We start from the raw sequence: 16,816 nt of genomic DNA, 5'->3' as shown, positions 1-16,816 counted from the left end.
AGGAAAACAGATTCCCTCTTCATCCTCTACGGATTCCATAGGAGAGGTTGGCCTGCTAGTAAACAGACGCTGGCGAGATGGCTCCGAATGGTAATATCTGAAGCTTATTCTCATGCAGATCTCCCTATTCCGGCTAATGTCTCTGCACACTCTACACGTAAGGTAGGTCCTTCTTGGGCAGCACAACAGGGTGCATCAGCAGAACAGATATGTAAGGCAGCCACATGGTCTTCCATAAACACATTCATCAGACATTATGCCTTGGATACTTTTGCCTCTCATGACGCAGACTTCGGGCGAAAGGTCCTCCTGTGCAATCAGGAGCGTCCCCACCACTAAAATGGCTTTGGGAATCCCAATGTTATCCTGTGGATAATCCTGTGGACCCAGCCAGAGAAATGAACGTTATGGTAAGAACTTACCGTTGATAACGTGATTTCTCTTATGTCCACAGGTATCCACAGGGATCCCACCCGGACGCATCTGATTTGAGGATCTAGACAAACACTAAAAACCTCTTCCTTCTTGTATGGAAGGGTGTGTGCATGTGTGTTCTTATCGCCTGTACAGGTCTCTACCTAATGTTCCTGCCTATAATCGCTGTGGAAAGAACTGATCTGACTGAGTCAGTGGGCGGGACTATATAGTGGAGGCCCCAATGCATCCTGGGAGGCCAGAAAGCTCGTGACCGTGTTGGTGCCATTTTCGCTGTCGCTCGACAATATCCCAATGTTATCCTGTGGATACCTGTGGACATAAGAGAAATCACGTTATCAACGGTAAGTTCTTACCATAACGTTCATTTCGGAATCGCCCGCAAATCCGACAAAGTTTTCTGACAAGTTGGATTTTTTAAAATGTCTGAAAAATGGCACTATGATTGAATAGGTCGAATCAAAATTCGACCTAAAAAAGTCGGAAAGTGCAGTTTTTCTGACGTTTTAAGAAATCCGACAGTAATTGAATAGACCCCATAGTGCTCGATAGCAAAGCCCTGCATTTTAATTTGGGAATGGACAAGGAACCCTTATTATGGGTGCAAATAGATTTAGGGCTACGTGGTCAAAATTTGGGGTGATGGTGCTTTTTTTGTTGGCTGATCAAGCGGTAAGGAAGGCCCCTGATTTGCCAGATTCTGTAGATTTTATTTGTAGACAAATGAATAGGGACTGTGAGAGTACCTGGCTGCGCTACAGAAAATACAGGAATGGGCTGCTGTACTTCAATATCACTGGTCAACTGCTTCCTGTCATCCTCCCCCCTACTTTCCTGTATTAATATGGTCCATCCACTGCAAATTTTATGAAACCTTCATTTTACAATGAAAACCAAAAATCTTAAGTAGCTAAAATCAAACTATCCTCTCCATGTTGTAAAGACTTTAGTGATGAAATCAGTTCCTCATGTCACACACAAGACATCTTACAGCAGTAACTAAATAACATTGTTATGTGCGTCTACCTTCTTCACAGTTCTCCCCTTTGTATCCGGGATTGCAGATACATGTTCCAATAATGCAGGTGCCATGGTTACTGCAGGTCACGTCAATGCACTGATTTGTGGGAACATCACATTCGGCACCTTTCCAGCCGCTGTGGCACAGGCACCTCCCTTTCATGTACTGTCCATTACCGCTGCACAATACGGGGCAGGATGCTGGAAGGAGAAATTAAATAGTTAATTTCAGCAGAAATTCTTCCCTTAATGTCATTAACCCAATTACCAGGACAATGCTCCAAATGCTACGTTTTTCTGCCTTGTTGTATATTTATACCAGTTTGACAAGAACATCACAAATCTGTACTGCTGGGGGACCCTACTACTTCTACTATATAACTCTCAGCCTGTTACTTCCTGCTACCTACATTCCTCTCCTCACATTATGTCACTGCCTCTGTCACATGCAGCCCTTTCCTCACTGATACATCACTTATCTCCTGATATACTCTGTGCTGCTGGGGACCCTGCTCCTCCCACTATATAACTCTCAGTCTGTGGCTTCCTGCTGCCTCCATTCCCCTCCTCACATCATGTCACTGCCCCTGTCACATACAGCCCCGTCCTCACTATCATAATCACACGGTAGACAGGTTACTGCCTTCCAGAAAGATCACTGTACTCATCTCCTGAAATACTCTGCACTGCAGAGGTCATTCGAAAAGGCTACAGGTTGAATACATCTGTCAACTTCCAAACAGGGGCTTCACCATTGACCAAAGCTACTCAGACCCTAAGCATACACATATAAAATAGATTCATAGGACAAACTTGATAAAGCAGTGGAAAAATGTTGCACCCTAGATATACTGACCACCGTTACTGACTGGCCGGGATGATCTCAGAGCAAAGAAAATAAAAATTATGACATACACCTTGCTGTAACTATCTGTTATTCTACAAGTTTTATGTGCAAACAGCTAAACAGCAGTCAAATATACTCAATATACAACAGTGCAGTCTATTCATTATACAGCTTAGGTGACCTCCACTGTGGAATGGGCTTCCACAGAAATATGGTAGCATGCACAGAACACTCAGGTCCCCTTCCCCCATACACATTAGGTCAAATGTAAGATCAGGTTTCCTAACCTCTTCCACAGTCTGGCCCAAGAAAGCCCAGAAAACAGTGGCAATTTCCAGACACGCATTCCCCATTTCCATAGCAGTTACTGGGACAGTCGTCCACGGATTCTGGAGAAAGAAGAAAGGACACAAATTTATAGGACATTATTATTAATTCACATTACGCCAGACATGAGTCTTAGGTTATGACACTCAATGATGGCAGCCATTTTGTGGCTTGAGACAAACTGAATAGAACTGCTGCCTACCAATGCTCCAGTGTCCATTAAGATCACTGAGGCAATTTTTGCACGCGGCTCATTTATTTTTTTCCCTGCAAATCTAATTTACTAGTTTATAATATACAGATAGTGCTACTCACACAGATAAAGTAAAAAATAATAATAATAAAAAACAAAACATTATATATATATATATATATATATATATATATATATACACACACACATACATACATACACACACACACACACACACACACACACACCTACATATATATACACACTAACTATATATATATATATATATATATATATATATATAGATAGATAGGAATACCGGATAGGGGTTCTAAGCGACCTAAGGTGTTTACATATGGCCGAGTACAACAGATATATAAATATATAAAAATATATATATAAGAAATATGTCTAAAAAAAATTTTTTTACATTTTTTAAAAAATTATTTCACAACACTAGAAATGTGGTTAAAATACAGTACCAATAAGTATAACAATAAAAATAATAATAATAAACTGATGTAGCAGGAGGTCTCTGGCTTCCATCCAGAGACCTCCTGCTACATCAGTTAAGACTCATAATACTTTTTCCACATTTGAGTAGCGTATTTGCACAGACTATCTGCACTTTACTTGAGAATTTAATTCATGTGCATTCCTTTTTTAAAAATAGTCATCTTTTAGAGAACTGTATTTTATATAAAGGATTCTCATTATTTTTATTGTTATACTTATTGGTACTGTATTTTAACCACATTTCTAGTGTTGTGAAATAAATAATTTTTTTAAAAATGTAAAAAAAATTTTTTTAGACATATTTCTTATATATGGATTTTTATATATTTATATATATGTTGTACTCGGCCATATATAAACACCTTAGGTCGCTTAGAACCCCTATCCGGTATTCCTATTTCACATTTGCGGCAACCTACCATTGCCGTTGTTTTTAGGGGACAGCTGACGCCCAAATAACTGGGATTGTTTTTTTAACTATTTGGGAATTGTGGCATCACAAGTGGCGCGGCATTCTCTTGCAATTACATATTATATATATATATATATATATATATATATATATATAGAGAGAGAGAGAGAGAGAGAGAGAGAAATTAAGTACGCGCAAGCACCAATTGTTCCAGATAATACAATATGACATGCAGTGTACAGGCTCATCCACTCCAGCCAGGAGAAAATGGATTCTAGAAATTGCACAATGAGGAGAGCGCACTTGTGAATAGCATATAAAATAACCTTACTTAGTGTAAATATCCACATACATGTAAGTTTAAAAAGGCACACTTAGCTGGCTCCCCTGTAGCAGTCACTCAGGTTCAGCGTATTTGCCCAGTAGTGATGCCCCCTGGTGGAGCTCCCCGCCAGCTCTGGTACTCCGCGGTTGACGTCCAGCCGTCTATGTCAATAAGCCACGACCAACGCGTTTCGTCATCAATGGACTTCGTCAGGACACCGCTGCGTACCAGAGCTGGGCAAGTTAACGAGATATTATTGTATTAACGCCGTAGCTTAATAACGGCGTTAATAATTTGATTGCGTTAACGCTGCTGGTGGGCTACATGTGTGCTGCAGAGCCATGTACAGAGTTGTTGCTGCTCCGTTCGTCGCCGGAAGCTGCCAGACCTGGAAGCAGCAAGACACCAGACCCCCTTGATGCAGAAGCCGCTGGAAGAGGAAGCTGCCAGCCGTCATGCCCGCTTGCGGTGGAAGCCGACAGACTCGCTTGCGGTGGAAGACACTGGACTCAGAAGCCGCCAGCTGCCATACCCGCTTGCGGTGGAAGCCGCTGGATCCACAAGCCTCCTTCTTTAATGTGTTTGCAAACCAACTGTTATTGCACTGTTGTTCATATAGCAGTACTAAAAGTGCGCAATATACTACTTTTGAATTCATTATTGAATTTTGTGTCTTACAATGCGATTAATTGCAGAAAATCCTACGATTAATTGCAATAAAAAATTTAATTGTTGCCCAGCACTTATATATATATATAGTTTTTTTTATTATTATTTCTTTTTTTCCTTTAACGTACACCAATTATAAATGTATTAGTCTCCATTTTTGTAAGGGCTGAGAAAGGAGCCATTCAGACACAACACTGCCCACAATTGCCTCAGAGAAGTTGTACGTTCCAGGTGACCTTATCGGGTGCATTCGGAATGAATGAACAGTCCACAAAATGGCCGTGGGCAAGTGGCAGGTACATTTTCTGCTGGAAAACCAGAGTGTGAGAAATACGCTGTAACAGCTTCATTATCAGTATTGTGCGAGAAGACAGCAATTCCCTAAGAGGGGCCAAGAAGGAACAGATTCAGCCGCCTTTCATTTTGGAGGCCATCAATGTTCAATAGATGTCAGGCGCAATTGGTAGTCAAATAGCAGAAAAGAAAAAAGGCGGGAACTTGTGTTTTCCATTAAAGCACTTCAGACAGGTTACAGCACCTATTCATTTATTCATCTATATCCCATTTCCAAGTCAGACCGTGTAATGGTGATCATTGAATAATGCTGACCAAACTGACCCGTGCATAATATCCATCCACGGTAAATTCCTAACCGGCCAACTGACACGCGTGCCGCAAGTGTGTCGCTGCAGCTGTCCTATCTGTGTGTGATGTGCGGCACAGTGCAAGAGACGCCTCTGGCACACAGGACACGCCTCACATTACTTACACAATAGCGGTATTTAAAACCTGTAATTATTACAATCTGCCAATAAAAATATACTCGGAAAATAAATGAGAGCAACAAAAGGAATAGCTCAAATATCATTGAAATGACACTTTGCTTTCGTTAAATAGATGGATATAAAATGAACTGATTAGCCACCTAGAACCCATTTGAGGCTCAGGGAATAAAAGAATGAGCAACATGCACCAATGTGCGCAAATGGATCCATAAACTTACCACACCCCCACTGACCAATTGGAGCTAATGACAGAGGGGTCAATTCATGAAGCAGTGAAAAGTGTGGAGAAATTAGTCAATGGAGAGGTTGCCCATAGCAACCAATCAGCATTGAAGTAACAGTTATAGTTTGAATACTATACAGTTGTACGGAGCAGCTGATTGGATGCCATGAGCAACTTCTCCACTCATTTCACTGCTTCATGAATAGACCCCAAAGTCTGCTCAAGCTCAGAGTGACAGAATTACTGACCAGGTTTGGTGTGTGGGGTGACCACCACGAGCTGGCTCTATGGGGGAGGTGTATCAAAGCTTGGAGAGAGATAAAATATCAACCAACCAGCACCAAACTGTCATTTTACAGGCTGTGGGGTCTATATTAAGCCTTGGAGAGAGATAAAGTGAACGGAGATAAAGGGGTCTATTTACTAAGCCTTGGCGAGAGATAAACCAACCAATGGTGGCTGCTACTTTATCTCTCTCCACTTTATCTCTCTCCAAGCTTTGAGAAATCTCCCCCTATATATGCAGAGACCTTCCAACCGCATGAACAGCAGCCAAATTCTGACTCAAGCCGCTACGGGTGGTATTCATGTGACCGCCGGACAGCTGACCGACAGTCACATGACCTCCTCCACCAGCCCGACGGCTCACTATCCCGATGGTCGGCATGCCGATCAACAGGGACTATTTCCACTCGTGGGTGTCCACGACACCCATAGAGTGGGAATAGAACCCGTAGCGACCGCAGGTCGCCACCGAACCCGCAGCGTGGAGAGCGCAGTGAGCCCGCAAGGGGCTTGCTGCACTCGCCCCTCCTAGCCGGGATCCCGGCGTCAATAAGCTGCCGGGATCCCGGCGTCGGTAAGCTGACCGGTGGTCTCCTGACCGCCGGTCAGCAGTACTACACTCGCCGCTACATTAGGCCAGCTGGCCTATACAATCTATATTGCACATATGGTCCCTTTGTTATCTTTTTATGAGCTTGTACATGACGTCCTGTAGTGGACTTTAATTGCATAATTCACAATATGGGCGGAGGTCTTCTCTCTGACCAAATCCACACCTTAAAATACCTTAAATTTATATATTCAGTGTATTTGTGAATGTTACTATAAGTTATATAATATAAAACAGCCTGAACTGCAGAGCTGAATGCACGCCTATTTACTGAGACTCTCTAGCATATACTTGCACTGCGTGCGATCAGATAATAGGGGCACACAAGTGTGGCAAAGCGGAGTCACTCAGTCACACAATAGGGTGTGCCCCTGAAAATGTCTCATCAGACCTGCAACTAATCTATATATATATACACCTGTTAGGAGCCAGATTGTTTGCAACCTCTCAAGAAGTGATCTGTACATCTCTCCATATACAGTCGGGAATATAACTGCATGCCACTTACCCCTTGTGCACATCTCTCTTGGGCGACGTAAGGACACTTTACTGTATTGGCTCCCAGTGTACGTTAAGCAGACAGCGGCGTCTCCATTGGAAAGAGCAGTTGATAGGAAACAGAGAGACAACCCTCTCCCCCGAGCACTTCTGATCCTAATCGCCTGTGACCCCCTTACCTCATGTTGGAGAGTTACTAACTCCATGCACAGCTAATGGCACACATGGTAAATATTGCTATTTAAATGGACGGCTTGCATTTGGCTTTTTGGAGACCTTGACTTTGCATTTAAGTGGCTCCTGACAGACAACTGAAACATGTTCCAATTCAGATGAAATATAGGGAAAACGTAATGCACCGGCAACAAAGAATAATCCCCCCTATTAGAACATTTAGTGCAAATCCGAAAATCGGCGCATAATATTTAACATATGCCTTTTACAGAGACGATTGGTTCTGCTAAGCTTCAAGTGACTCAGAAGTCCATTTATAAATAGCCCAGCATCACTTCTGCTCACAAATACGGCCATTGCCTACTTTAGACCTCTGAAGCGGGATCTGAATTAGTCTAAGAGCAATTGCTTTTCAAGATTGTCAGTCCCTGGAAGCTTGATTTCACATTACACGCTTTTCTCCTATGAAATCGGAGGATTGGCTGCAAAACGTCCATGCGTCTTGTGAGAGAGGATAATGTACTAGTAACAGGCGGGGGGAGGCAGTGACTGTTGCCGTAGGTGACCAGTGCTGAAAGAGTCCACACTTGCCCCCTGCCCCTCTGGACCCCAGAGGTGCAACTAAAGACTGCCGTCGATAACCCATGGTTTACAACCATCAATGTTTTCCGCCCGATGGTGATGGTTTCGCCATTCGATTGCACGATTGTGATGGTTGCACCCATCGCCTGCTTCATTCCGATGCATGTGATAAATTAAACAGGAGCATGGATGTACCATCGATGGGTCAAACCACTGAACAGGTTAATTACATGCCATCAGCAGTGGCAGGAAAAATAGAACATTCAATGCCACCCTTCTGATGGCCATCCCTAGGTGCGACTAGGCATTGTAGGCCACACACCGGCTGTTACCATGTGATGTCCTCTTCTCCATAGAGCACTCCCCCCTGTTCTACCATGCTAGGTCACCTGAAACCAAGGCTATGGCCATACTGTAGATTACGCAACGTATAAGGTCATACTTGCTTATTTCTTAAGACTTCCCCTCGGGTATCTCCAGGAAAGGAAGCCCAGTGACCAAGGGGCAGGAGCAAAGAGTGCAATGGCATGATAGGGACAGATTACGTCATTATGGTCACCTGAAGCAAGTATGTGAAATGGCACCTGGTAGGTTGGCGGTTTCATCTGAAGTCTGCGATAACTCCTAGAAATTCCCGGAGATTACATGTATGGTAAAGGCATAGGAGTGGCACTACACCCTGCCGGACACAGTGCACAGTCTCCACTGCATTTTTGTTAAATTACATTTCTATGTCTTTTAGTAAGCCCCCTCCCCCAACTGATCTTTGTCCAGTTTGATATTGTGCCCCCTCTCCAATTTGTCTTTGCATCCTGGACTTCTGCCCTCACCGTGTACCCCAAGTTCTACCTCTGCTAACCCCCCGGTACAAGTACCCACCCCACCAATCACTTGCAGTTATTCTTACTGTGCTTGCTAAGTAGCCCAGCGAACAATACTTTCAGCAGCTACAGGCGGTTCAGTGTTATACGCATCCTAGGCGCACCTCCGCTTACCGAGTGGGTGTAATTGCAGCCAGAACACACCCCCATGCGTGGCCACACCCCTTTACATGTTGGCATGCACAAACACAGAATGCATGGGCCAAATCTTGCCCCCAAACTATGTGATAACTAAGCTCCAAATAGATAATTCCTAAATAACCATCCTAAATGCTTGCAGCACTCAGCTAGACGCAGTCAGCGCAGTCTGCAGCTCCATGTGACAGACGGCAATGTATACTTTATCACAGTAAAGACTCGTAATGCAGTAAACATGAAATTACCTTTCTCCGCAGAGAGTTACAGCTCCGCTCAGACAAAAGGACCTTGTTCAGCTTGTCCTATAGAATATTATATTTCTACAATGCCACTCGCTCATTGTTTTATTGTCCCCAACGCTCTGGGAGTCTGGGCAGAAAGGATATTTGCATAACAGGTATAAAAGGCAAAGGGTTATTTCCAGAATTCTCTTATCTGCATTAATAGAAATCAGCAGCTTGCCATGAAAGTCCCTGGATAGAATAATGGGACCTTTTTACATTCAGACCTCAGCAGTAGACGGTGCCCTTGACAGATGGGTCCTATTACCAGGTGCTCTTGTGAGGGCTCCTAACTCAATATATAAAATTATGGCTCTGGGGTCAGGAAAACTAAAATGTTGAAGATACTTCAATCCCTGCAATAAGAACAGGACAAGACAAAGGGCTTTTTTGTCCCCGTACATCCAAGTTTTACTTATTCCTTGCAGGCCTTTGGAATTAAAGTAGATTAACTGAAAATACAAATTTCCATATATAAAGGAGCCACCATTAACATTCACACACACATACAGTCTCCCCCACTGAAACCTAATCAAGGTGTCCTTCCATGATATTACCAACAGGAAACCTGCTGAGCATAACATTATTCTTATTATAACTTATAAGCCTTCATTTTTAAGGTGCCGCAACGTTTCAACAGTGCCGTATAGAGTATATGCATAGTAACAATAATACATAATTACTTACTTCCCCGTAACACCCGCGCAACCCCTGGAAGAGTAGGTGGTTCTCCCGCAACCTGCCCAAATTCTAGTGAAGTGTGCCCAAGGGGAGCGGGTGGGGTCAAAATGAGAATCAAAACATTTTGGCCCTGCCCCCTCTCCATAGACCTGTGATTTGCAACATGATACTGTAAAGGGGTGGGGCTAATGATAAGAAGTACCTTGCCCCGCCTCCATTAGCTGCATAACAGGTAAGGTAACAATGTACAGTGATTCCGGTTTTCATTGTCCTCCCTGCACCACATATTCTCTGAGCCAAGGAGCCTCCTCTGCGCGTTATGTCACAGAAGTGCCTCCCCGCCACAGCCGCGCCCAGTTTCCCCCAAGGCCCTGACTCCGCAACACAGCACCTGTGCTGCTGCCCTGGGAGCCTCGAGATGGCTAATGTAATGGATAGAGTGGGTGATATCGCGGAGGGTAATGTCTGGACGCTGAATCAATGTAAAAGGTGACAGTTCTGTGCAGTGCAGTGGGTGTGCAGTGTCACTGACACTGCACAGCACTCTCACCTTTTACATTGATTCAGCGAGTCAGTCAGTTCTGCCAGCCAGTCTATTGTTAGCGCCGGTGTCCCAACGCGACGCATTACAGGGAAGTAGAAGCACTAAATAAACTACAGCTCCCAGCAGCCCGGCGCTAAGGCCTGCTGGGAGCTGTAGTTTAGTGAGTACATCTTCTTCCCATATGCGGCGAGCTGGGACACCGGCCCGAACAATAGTGACTGGCTGCTTGGCTGCTGTGTGAGTCTCCAGGAGAGCCACTGCCAAAGGGAGGACAGCAGCTTAGCTGCTTCCAGGAGGAGAAGCATTACCCACCCCTCCACCACTCGCAGTACCTCCAGGCCCCATCCGCGGCACCCCCACACCACCTTCCACCACCCGTGGTGACTCCGGACCCCTTTATCCGGTCTCTAGGTCGACAGTAACTAGGTCTACTACTATTGGGTCGACAGGGTTTCTTGGTCGACATGTTCTAGGTCGACAGGTCAAAAGGTCAACATGAGGATTTTTTTCCATTTTTTTACGTTTTTCATACTTAACGATCCACGCGGACTACGATTGGGAATAGTAACCTGTGTCGAGCGCATCGTTAGCGGAGCGAGGCACCTTGCCCGAAGCATGGCGAGCGAAGCGAGCCATGCGAGGGAATGAGGTGCACTAATCGGGGTTACCGGTCACTTTACGTATAAAACGACACCGAAAAAAACAACATAAAAAAACTCATGTCGACCTTATGACCTGTCGACCTAGAGACCCTGTCGACCTAGTTACTGTCGACCAATAGTGGTCAACCTAGTTACTGTCGACCTTCCATACCACACCCTAAGAAAACACCCATTACATGGAAGTACCATTGAGAACACACTTTGTTTAACCTGATGAGTTCTACAATAACGTAATAAAAGGAGTAACAGATTTTTGCTGTACAGTGTCACCCTGCACCGTGCAACTGGCCGAATCCGATTGCAGCAAAAGCTTATCTGTGCACCATTCTCCTTCTCACATATTCTTTGTCAAATATTTGACATTTTCTTTATAATGCATGTTCAATGATTCCAGATCTGACATAATTTCGGAACAACAACAATTCAGAACAAACAAACCCCCCACCACTATATACAGATGGAAGTCCAGTGACCCGGGAGCCCCTGAGCTGTTAGCAAATCTGTCTTTGGAACAAACACTGCACTGGCAAACTCCGTGTCCAATTGGCTGCAAACGGCGTTCCATAAAAACCCACAATATCTCTATACTGATGATGATGTTCCTGGTAAGTATAATCCAAATGAAAAAAAAGAAAAATAAGAACACTGAATAAAATCGCTGATTAAAGTGGATTTTATAAATAAAAAAACGAAAAGTAATTAGATTTATTTTTTTTCTTTTTGGTTCCTGATACAGAGTAACCATTTTCTCCCACGACCATGTTCCGAGGAATGCTAACGACAGATGGGATTTCATTAGCAAGTGCGCTCCACCGCTTTGATGTACACCACCTTTTAGAGTCGGCAACATTACCCAGAACCAAATCAATCCCTATTAACCTGGTCAGATCAAAGGAATCGCAACAAACCAAACACTTCCCTGCATTTTTGTTTTTTTTGTAAACTACACATGAGCCAGAAACACAGGGAGGGGATGGGGAGGGGGGGGGGGGGGGGGGGGGGGGTATTGTATGAATATTACATGGATGTCTATTAGTCCCATTACCTGCTAGTGAAGTGTTTATGGAGGATCTGAACACGGATAAGGCTGCTGTTTGATCACAACCTCTTCATTGCCATTTGCTTTGATGACACGGTACAATTGCAAATGTAGCACATTAAACGTAAATGGCCAAGAGGCACGGTCCTAAGATCAGCAGTAGCAGCTGGTTATATAGATGGATGTCCGTAGGGTGCCGCTGACAGGTCTACGAGAGTACAGTATGTGGGACAAACACTACCCCTGCGTAAGTATAATATTATTGTGTTTACGAGTACTATAAATGGCTTTATTATGCAAATTCCAGAGTAAAAAATGACGGCTAATACTGTTCTGTTTTGTTGGTTGTTTTCCATTTGCTTAGAATGTGGCGTCAGTTTTGTAGTCACGGTAACTGGATTTTGTGGATAGTCTCACTGTGTTCCCATCTTTGGTACTCTGAATTGAGCTATGTCAGAAGTATATATTTTTGTAGTCAATACTTGTTATACATGTGCCCTCATATGTTATTGCTGCAGTCACGCCAAACAGCCCCTCTCAGCACGCCAGGTTCCGTGTGACTCTGCTAGGCCAGGCGTCTTTTCAAGTCTTTTTTTTTTTTCTCCCTGACTGAGGGAGCAATTCAATTAGCTACGTTAATTTACCGGGGGTGAAAAAGGGTGGGAGCCTCAGACTTGAACACACAGAGCTATTCAATTACAGACCTTTTTCTCACCAGGTAAATTAACTCTCAAGGGGCGTTAACACATAGATTCCGGGATAAGTTCCCACACCTATGTGTTAACAGGGCTGCGGCACCCGAAAACTGCCCATTTATCGAGGATTTCTTATTTTTCGTTAAATCCAGCAAGCTGGCTGCCTTTGGGGCTAATTTAATAGCTGGCTAATTGAATTCCCCCCTGAGTCTGAATCTGCATACGAAGTGCTACTATGCAGCTTCTGTGGCTTTTTTCCCACGCCAAGTTCCCTTGCGCTATGTATACAGACTCTGTTGCACACAGATATACAAGTGTTGCATATCAAGTGAATCAGCACGGTCTCCTGGTGCGTCCTAGTTGCATTGTGATTAAGACGCATTTTCAGAAGAAGAAGAAAAAAAAGAAAAGACCTGACAGCTCACTCGCACCAGGCGTTTTGCGTCACATGGTGCATTGAGGTTACTTGTATGAGGACACAATTGTAGATCTCCTGATTGTCCTGATTTAGGCAGGGAGAGTCCCGATTTGTGGCCTCAGTTTCGCTGATCTGTGTTGATTGGGCAGGACGGTTGGGAAGTATCTCCCCATTTACCAGAAGAGTACAGAAGCAGTCCAGAACCCCGTAAGCTCTGGTCACTCCGGTGTTATCCGACCACAACCCTGCTCGGTGTAAAGGGGGGTACACACGGAGCGATAATCTAAGCAATCTGACTAGATTGCTTAGATTTTCAGCAAGATTGCTCCGTGTGTAACCCTAACAGCGATAGCGATGCGCAGCCCCGCGCATCGCTATCGCTGGTGCTAGATTGGCCTGCATGCAGGCTAATCTAGCGGGTCGCTCACTTCACCCGCTGGGTGAAATGAGCGTCCCCCCCCGTCTCCCCCCGCACGCTCAGCACAGATCGCGCTGTACTGAGCGGCGGGAGAGATGTGTGCTGAGCGGTTCGCTCAGCACACATCTCTCCCGCATCGGCCCCTCTATATGGGCCTTAACAATCCCCTGATCTCAACCCCATCGAGCATGAAGACAATACGACTCACAAACAAATACAACTGAAGACATCTACGGTAAAGGCCTGGCAAAGCATAACAAAGGAGGAAAACCAGCATTAGGCTTCAGGCAATCATTGCCTGCAAAGGATTCTCAACAGAGTATTCAAAATGAACATTTTATCTTTGATTATGTTCATTTGTCCAATTACGTACATTTGAGACTCTGAAAACAAGGGACTGTATATAAAAAAAAAAAGGGCTGCAATTCCAAAACGGTTCATACGAGATTTTTGACCAACCCCTAAAATGAAAGCTGAAAGTCTGCACTTCAAATGTATCCCCATTGTGATGGCACACACAGTAGCGATGAGAAGGTGGGGGTGGGCTGGTACTCTTTACCTGGGACAGGTCCTGTTGGAGAGGCCCCCGCTGCCACCCCACCACCACCCGTTCCCATTGCAGAGAGCTACACTTAGCTTAGCTATTTTACAGTTTGGGACATATTTATTATAATGGGGCAGATGTAATAACCTGGAGAAGTGATAAAGCAGTGATAAGTGGAAGGTGATAACGCACCAGCCAATCAGCTACTACCTCTCATTTTTCAAATCCATAATGATTGGCTGGTGCGTTATCACCTTCAACTTATCACTGCTTTATCCCTCCTCCAGGTTAATACATCTGCCCCCTTATGCAATAAACATGTCCCAAACTGTATAATAGTTTTATTTTTTGGAAGTTGCGTATGATGTTATAAATGAGGATAGGTACTCTCGGCTTGTGCGGTAGGAGCTGCCACGGTCCTTGCAGAATTTTTAGACTGAGAGCAGACGGCTAGAGACAAAAACACTCAGCATCATTACAGGTAGACGCATTAATGGCTCAACAGCAATTTCTCAGATAGAGAAAAAAAAAAAATTTTTTTTTCAAGAACTTTTCCATTTGTCGTCTGACATAAACGCACATAGCGGCTCGTGAACTTCCTCATTTTCCAAAACAAAGCTGGGCTTGGTCATGGTAAATATTCAGCTTTTTCTCATTGATTCAATATGGACATTAGAGGAGATTATTCATCTGAACTTTACTAATGATAAACCTTTACCCTGGCGGCTTCCCTTCATATTAATGAATAGGAACGTGCAGAGAAATCAAAAAGTTCTCTTCTGCTTTGCTGAATATTTAGATTATACCTAAACTGCGGTGGAATTAAAACTCGGGTGTAAATATATTCTGGTCAGTGTGGTTCAGTCATCTCCGATGACACTCGGGCGCACATTTATTTCCAGCAGTCTTTTTCAGAATGAGTGACCCATCGGTTGCTCAGACAGGGGCGACCGACAAAATTAACATCTAACAGGCAATGCCTTTAGCGCAGGGACTAAGGGGTACATTTACTAAGCAGTGATAAGAGTGGAGAAGTGAGCCAGTAGAGAAGTTTCCCCATCAACCAATCAGCAGTTCTGTATAATTTTATAGTATGCAAATTATAGATGTTACTTCAGTGCTGATTGGTTGCCATGGGCACTTCTCCACTGCCTGACTTCTCCGCTCTTATCACTGCTTAGTAAATGTAATCCTAAATAGGTAAGTGACTGTCAACGGACATATGGTACAATTATAGTATGTGCAGGTATGGTAACTGGGTGGGACACCTCCAATAGAGACTGCCGTTATTCTTGCGTGTCCCAGTTGGGGTCTTTTGTCCTCTGGGGCTCTTGTTAATCCCTCGTAAACACAAAGTCACAGTGAGAAGTGGTTGTGCAGGTGCTTGCATACAATGGAACAGCGGAGAGGTGTCGTAGGGTTGAGATGACGTGACTGGACAGGTGCAAGCTCGGTTCTGTGCCTGATTGATTCCCCACTGTGGCCATCACCTTGCACCTGGAAGAAAATATCCATTGCATCTCTGTTTCCAAGTACAAAGGTCTTGATCCAGAGATGTGCGCTGATGTGGTCGCATCTACAAATGAATCTACAGCGAATGCATCTACAGCGAATGTGCGCAAATATGTGAAAGCTGGGCATAGTAACATGCATGGTGTGAATATCTGTTTACAATAGTCTACAACTAACGCCACACATTAAAAATAATATCGCCCAACTGATAAAGTTGTGTGGGGTGCGGTCAGTTCTCACTTGGGGTGTGGCTGGTTACGCCCAGCACTTCTGAGTCTCCAGACTGCCGCTAAGCTTCCCCCGCCTCCCCTATAACTCACTATTGGGATTATAGCTAATGTATGAAGGATCCAATTAAAAACGTCCCGATCAGTATTTCGCAGAGAGGGTACAAATGCGCTACTTTTTTTTTTTTTTTTTTTTATATATATAGATGACAAATGCTGCGCGAGAGACCGTTACCACGCATGGAACATATAATATAGTGCAGGCTCTGGTTCCAGCCTGGCAGGCTTACTGACATAAACTGATTCGAGTACACTCTAGCCAGCTAAGATGGCTGCCCCCAAACACATTGGGATATCCGTGCTGGCTACGCAATTTAGCAGACACATTTTGTATTTTTTTAAAACGGTATGTCTTTCTGGGTTGCACAGCGGGTGCTTTTATGGTGCCCTACTCCATAACGGCACCAAAAACATTATTAGTCAGCTGTGGTGTACAAGTAGGCCCAAGCCTGCTGTAAAGTGTCGCCATGGCAACCATCAGTCTGCTACCTAGAAGGCGAGCAGCATTTTGCTGATCACAGCAAAATTATATATTATATTATAATAATATTACATTTATTTGCCAGATTTCTGATGACACAATTCTATGTACAGCATTTAATTATGGCCCATCCCTAGCTACGCAATTACTCAAATGCTGTTATGCAGCAGCAAATTGAGTCAACACGCAGCCAGCAATTGTCCATTGGACCTACTCTCAGGTTTGGATGACCGTTCACCTTAACTGGGAAAGCAGCTAAGCTGCTATCTGCTACTTATTCTATTCCATAGCCCTATGCAGTGATAATCAGGGGTTAAAGTGAGCCGGAACGGGG

At 44.2% G+C, this 16,816-nt stretch overlaps 1 protein-coding gene across 7 annotated transcripts in view; it reads right to left on the bottom strand.

The window, feature by feature from the left end:
• The window catches only part of TENM4 (teneurin transmembrane protein 4), a 1,727,786-nt gene that overhangs the window by 174,374 nt on the left and 1,536,596 nt on the right, over positions 1-16,816 (bottom strand). For all 7 annotated transcript variants that reach the window (XM_063951320.1, XM_063951326.1, XM_063951322.1 and 4 more), the window contains 2 exons: positions 2,590-2,691; positions 1,462-1,656 (listed from right to left, as the gene is read on the bottom strand). In XM_063951320.1, coding sequence (XP_063807390.1) covers positions 1,462-1,656; positions 2,590-2,691 — 297 coding nt within the window. The remainder of the gene's footprint in view (positions 1-1,461; positions 1,657-2,589; positions 2,692-16,816) is intronic.

This window comes from Pseudophryne corroboree, chromosome 2 (genome assembly GCF_028390025.1).
Source record: "Pseudophryne corroboree isolate aPseCor3 chromosome 2, aPseCor3.hap2, whole genome shotgun sequence".
NCBI lineage: Eukaryota > Metazoa > Chordata > Amphibia > Anura > Myobatrachidae > Pseudophryne > Pseudophryne corroboree.
Note: the sequence above shows the minus strand (reverse complement) of the source record. Positions and strands in the feature narration are given on the sequence as shown.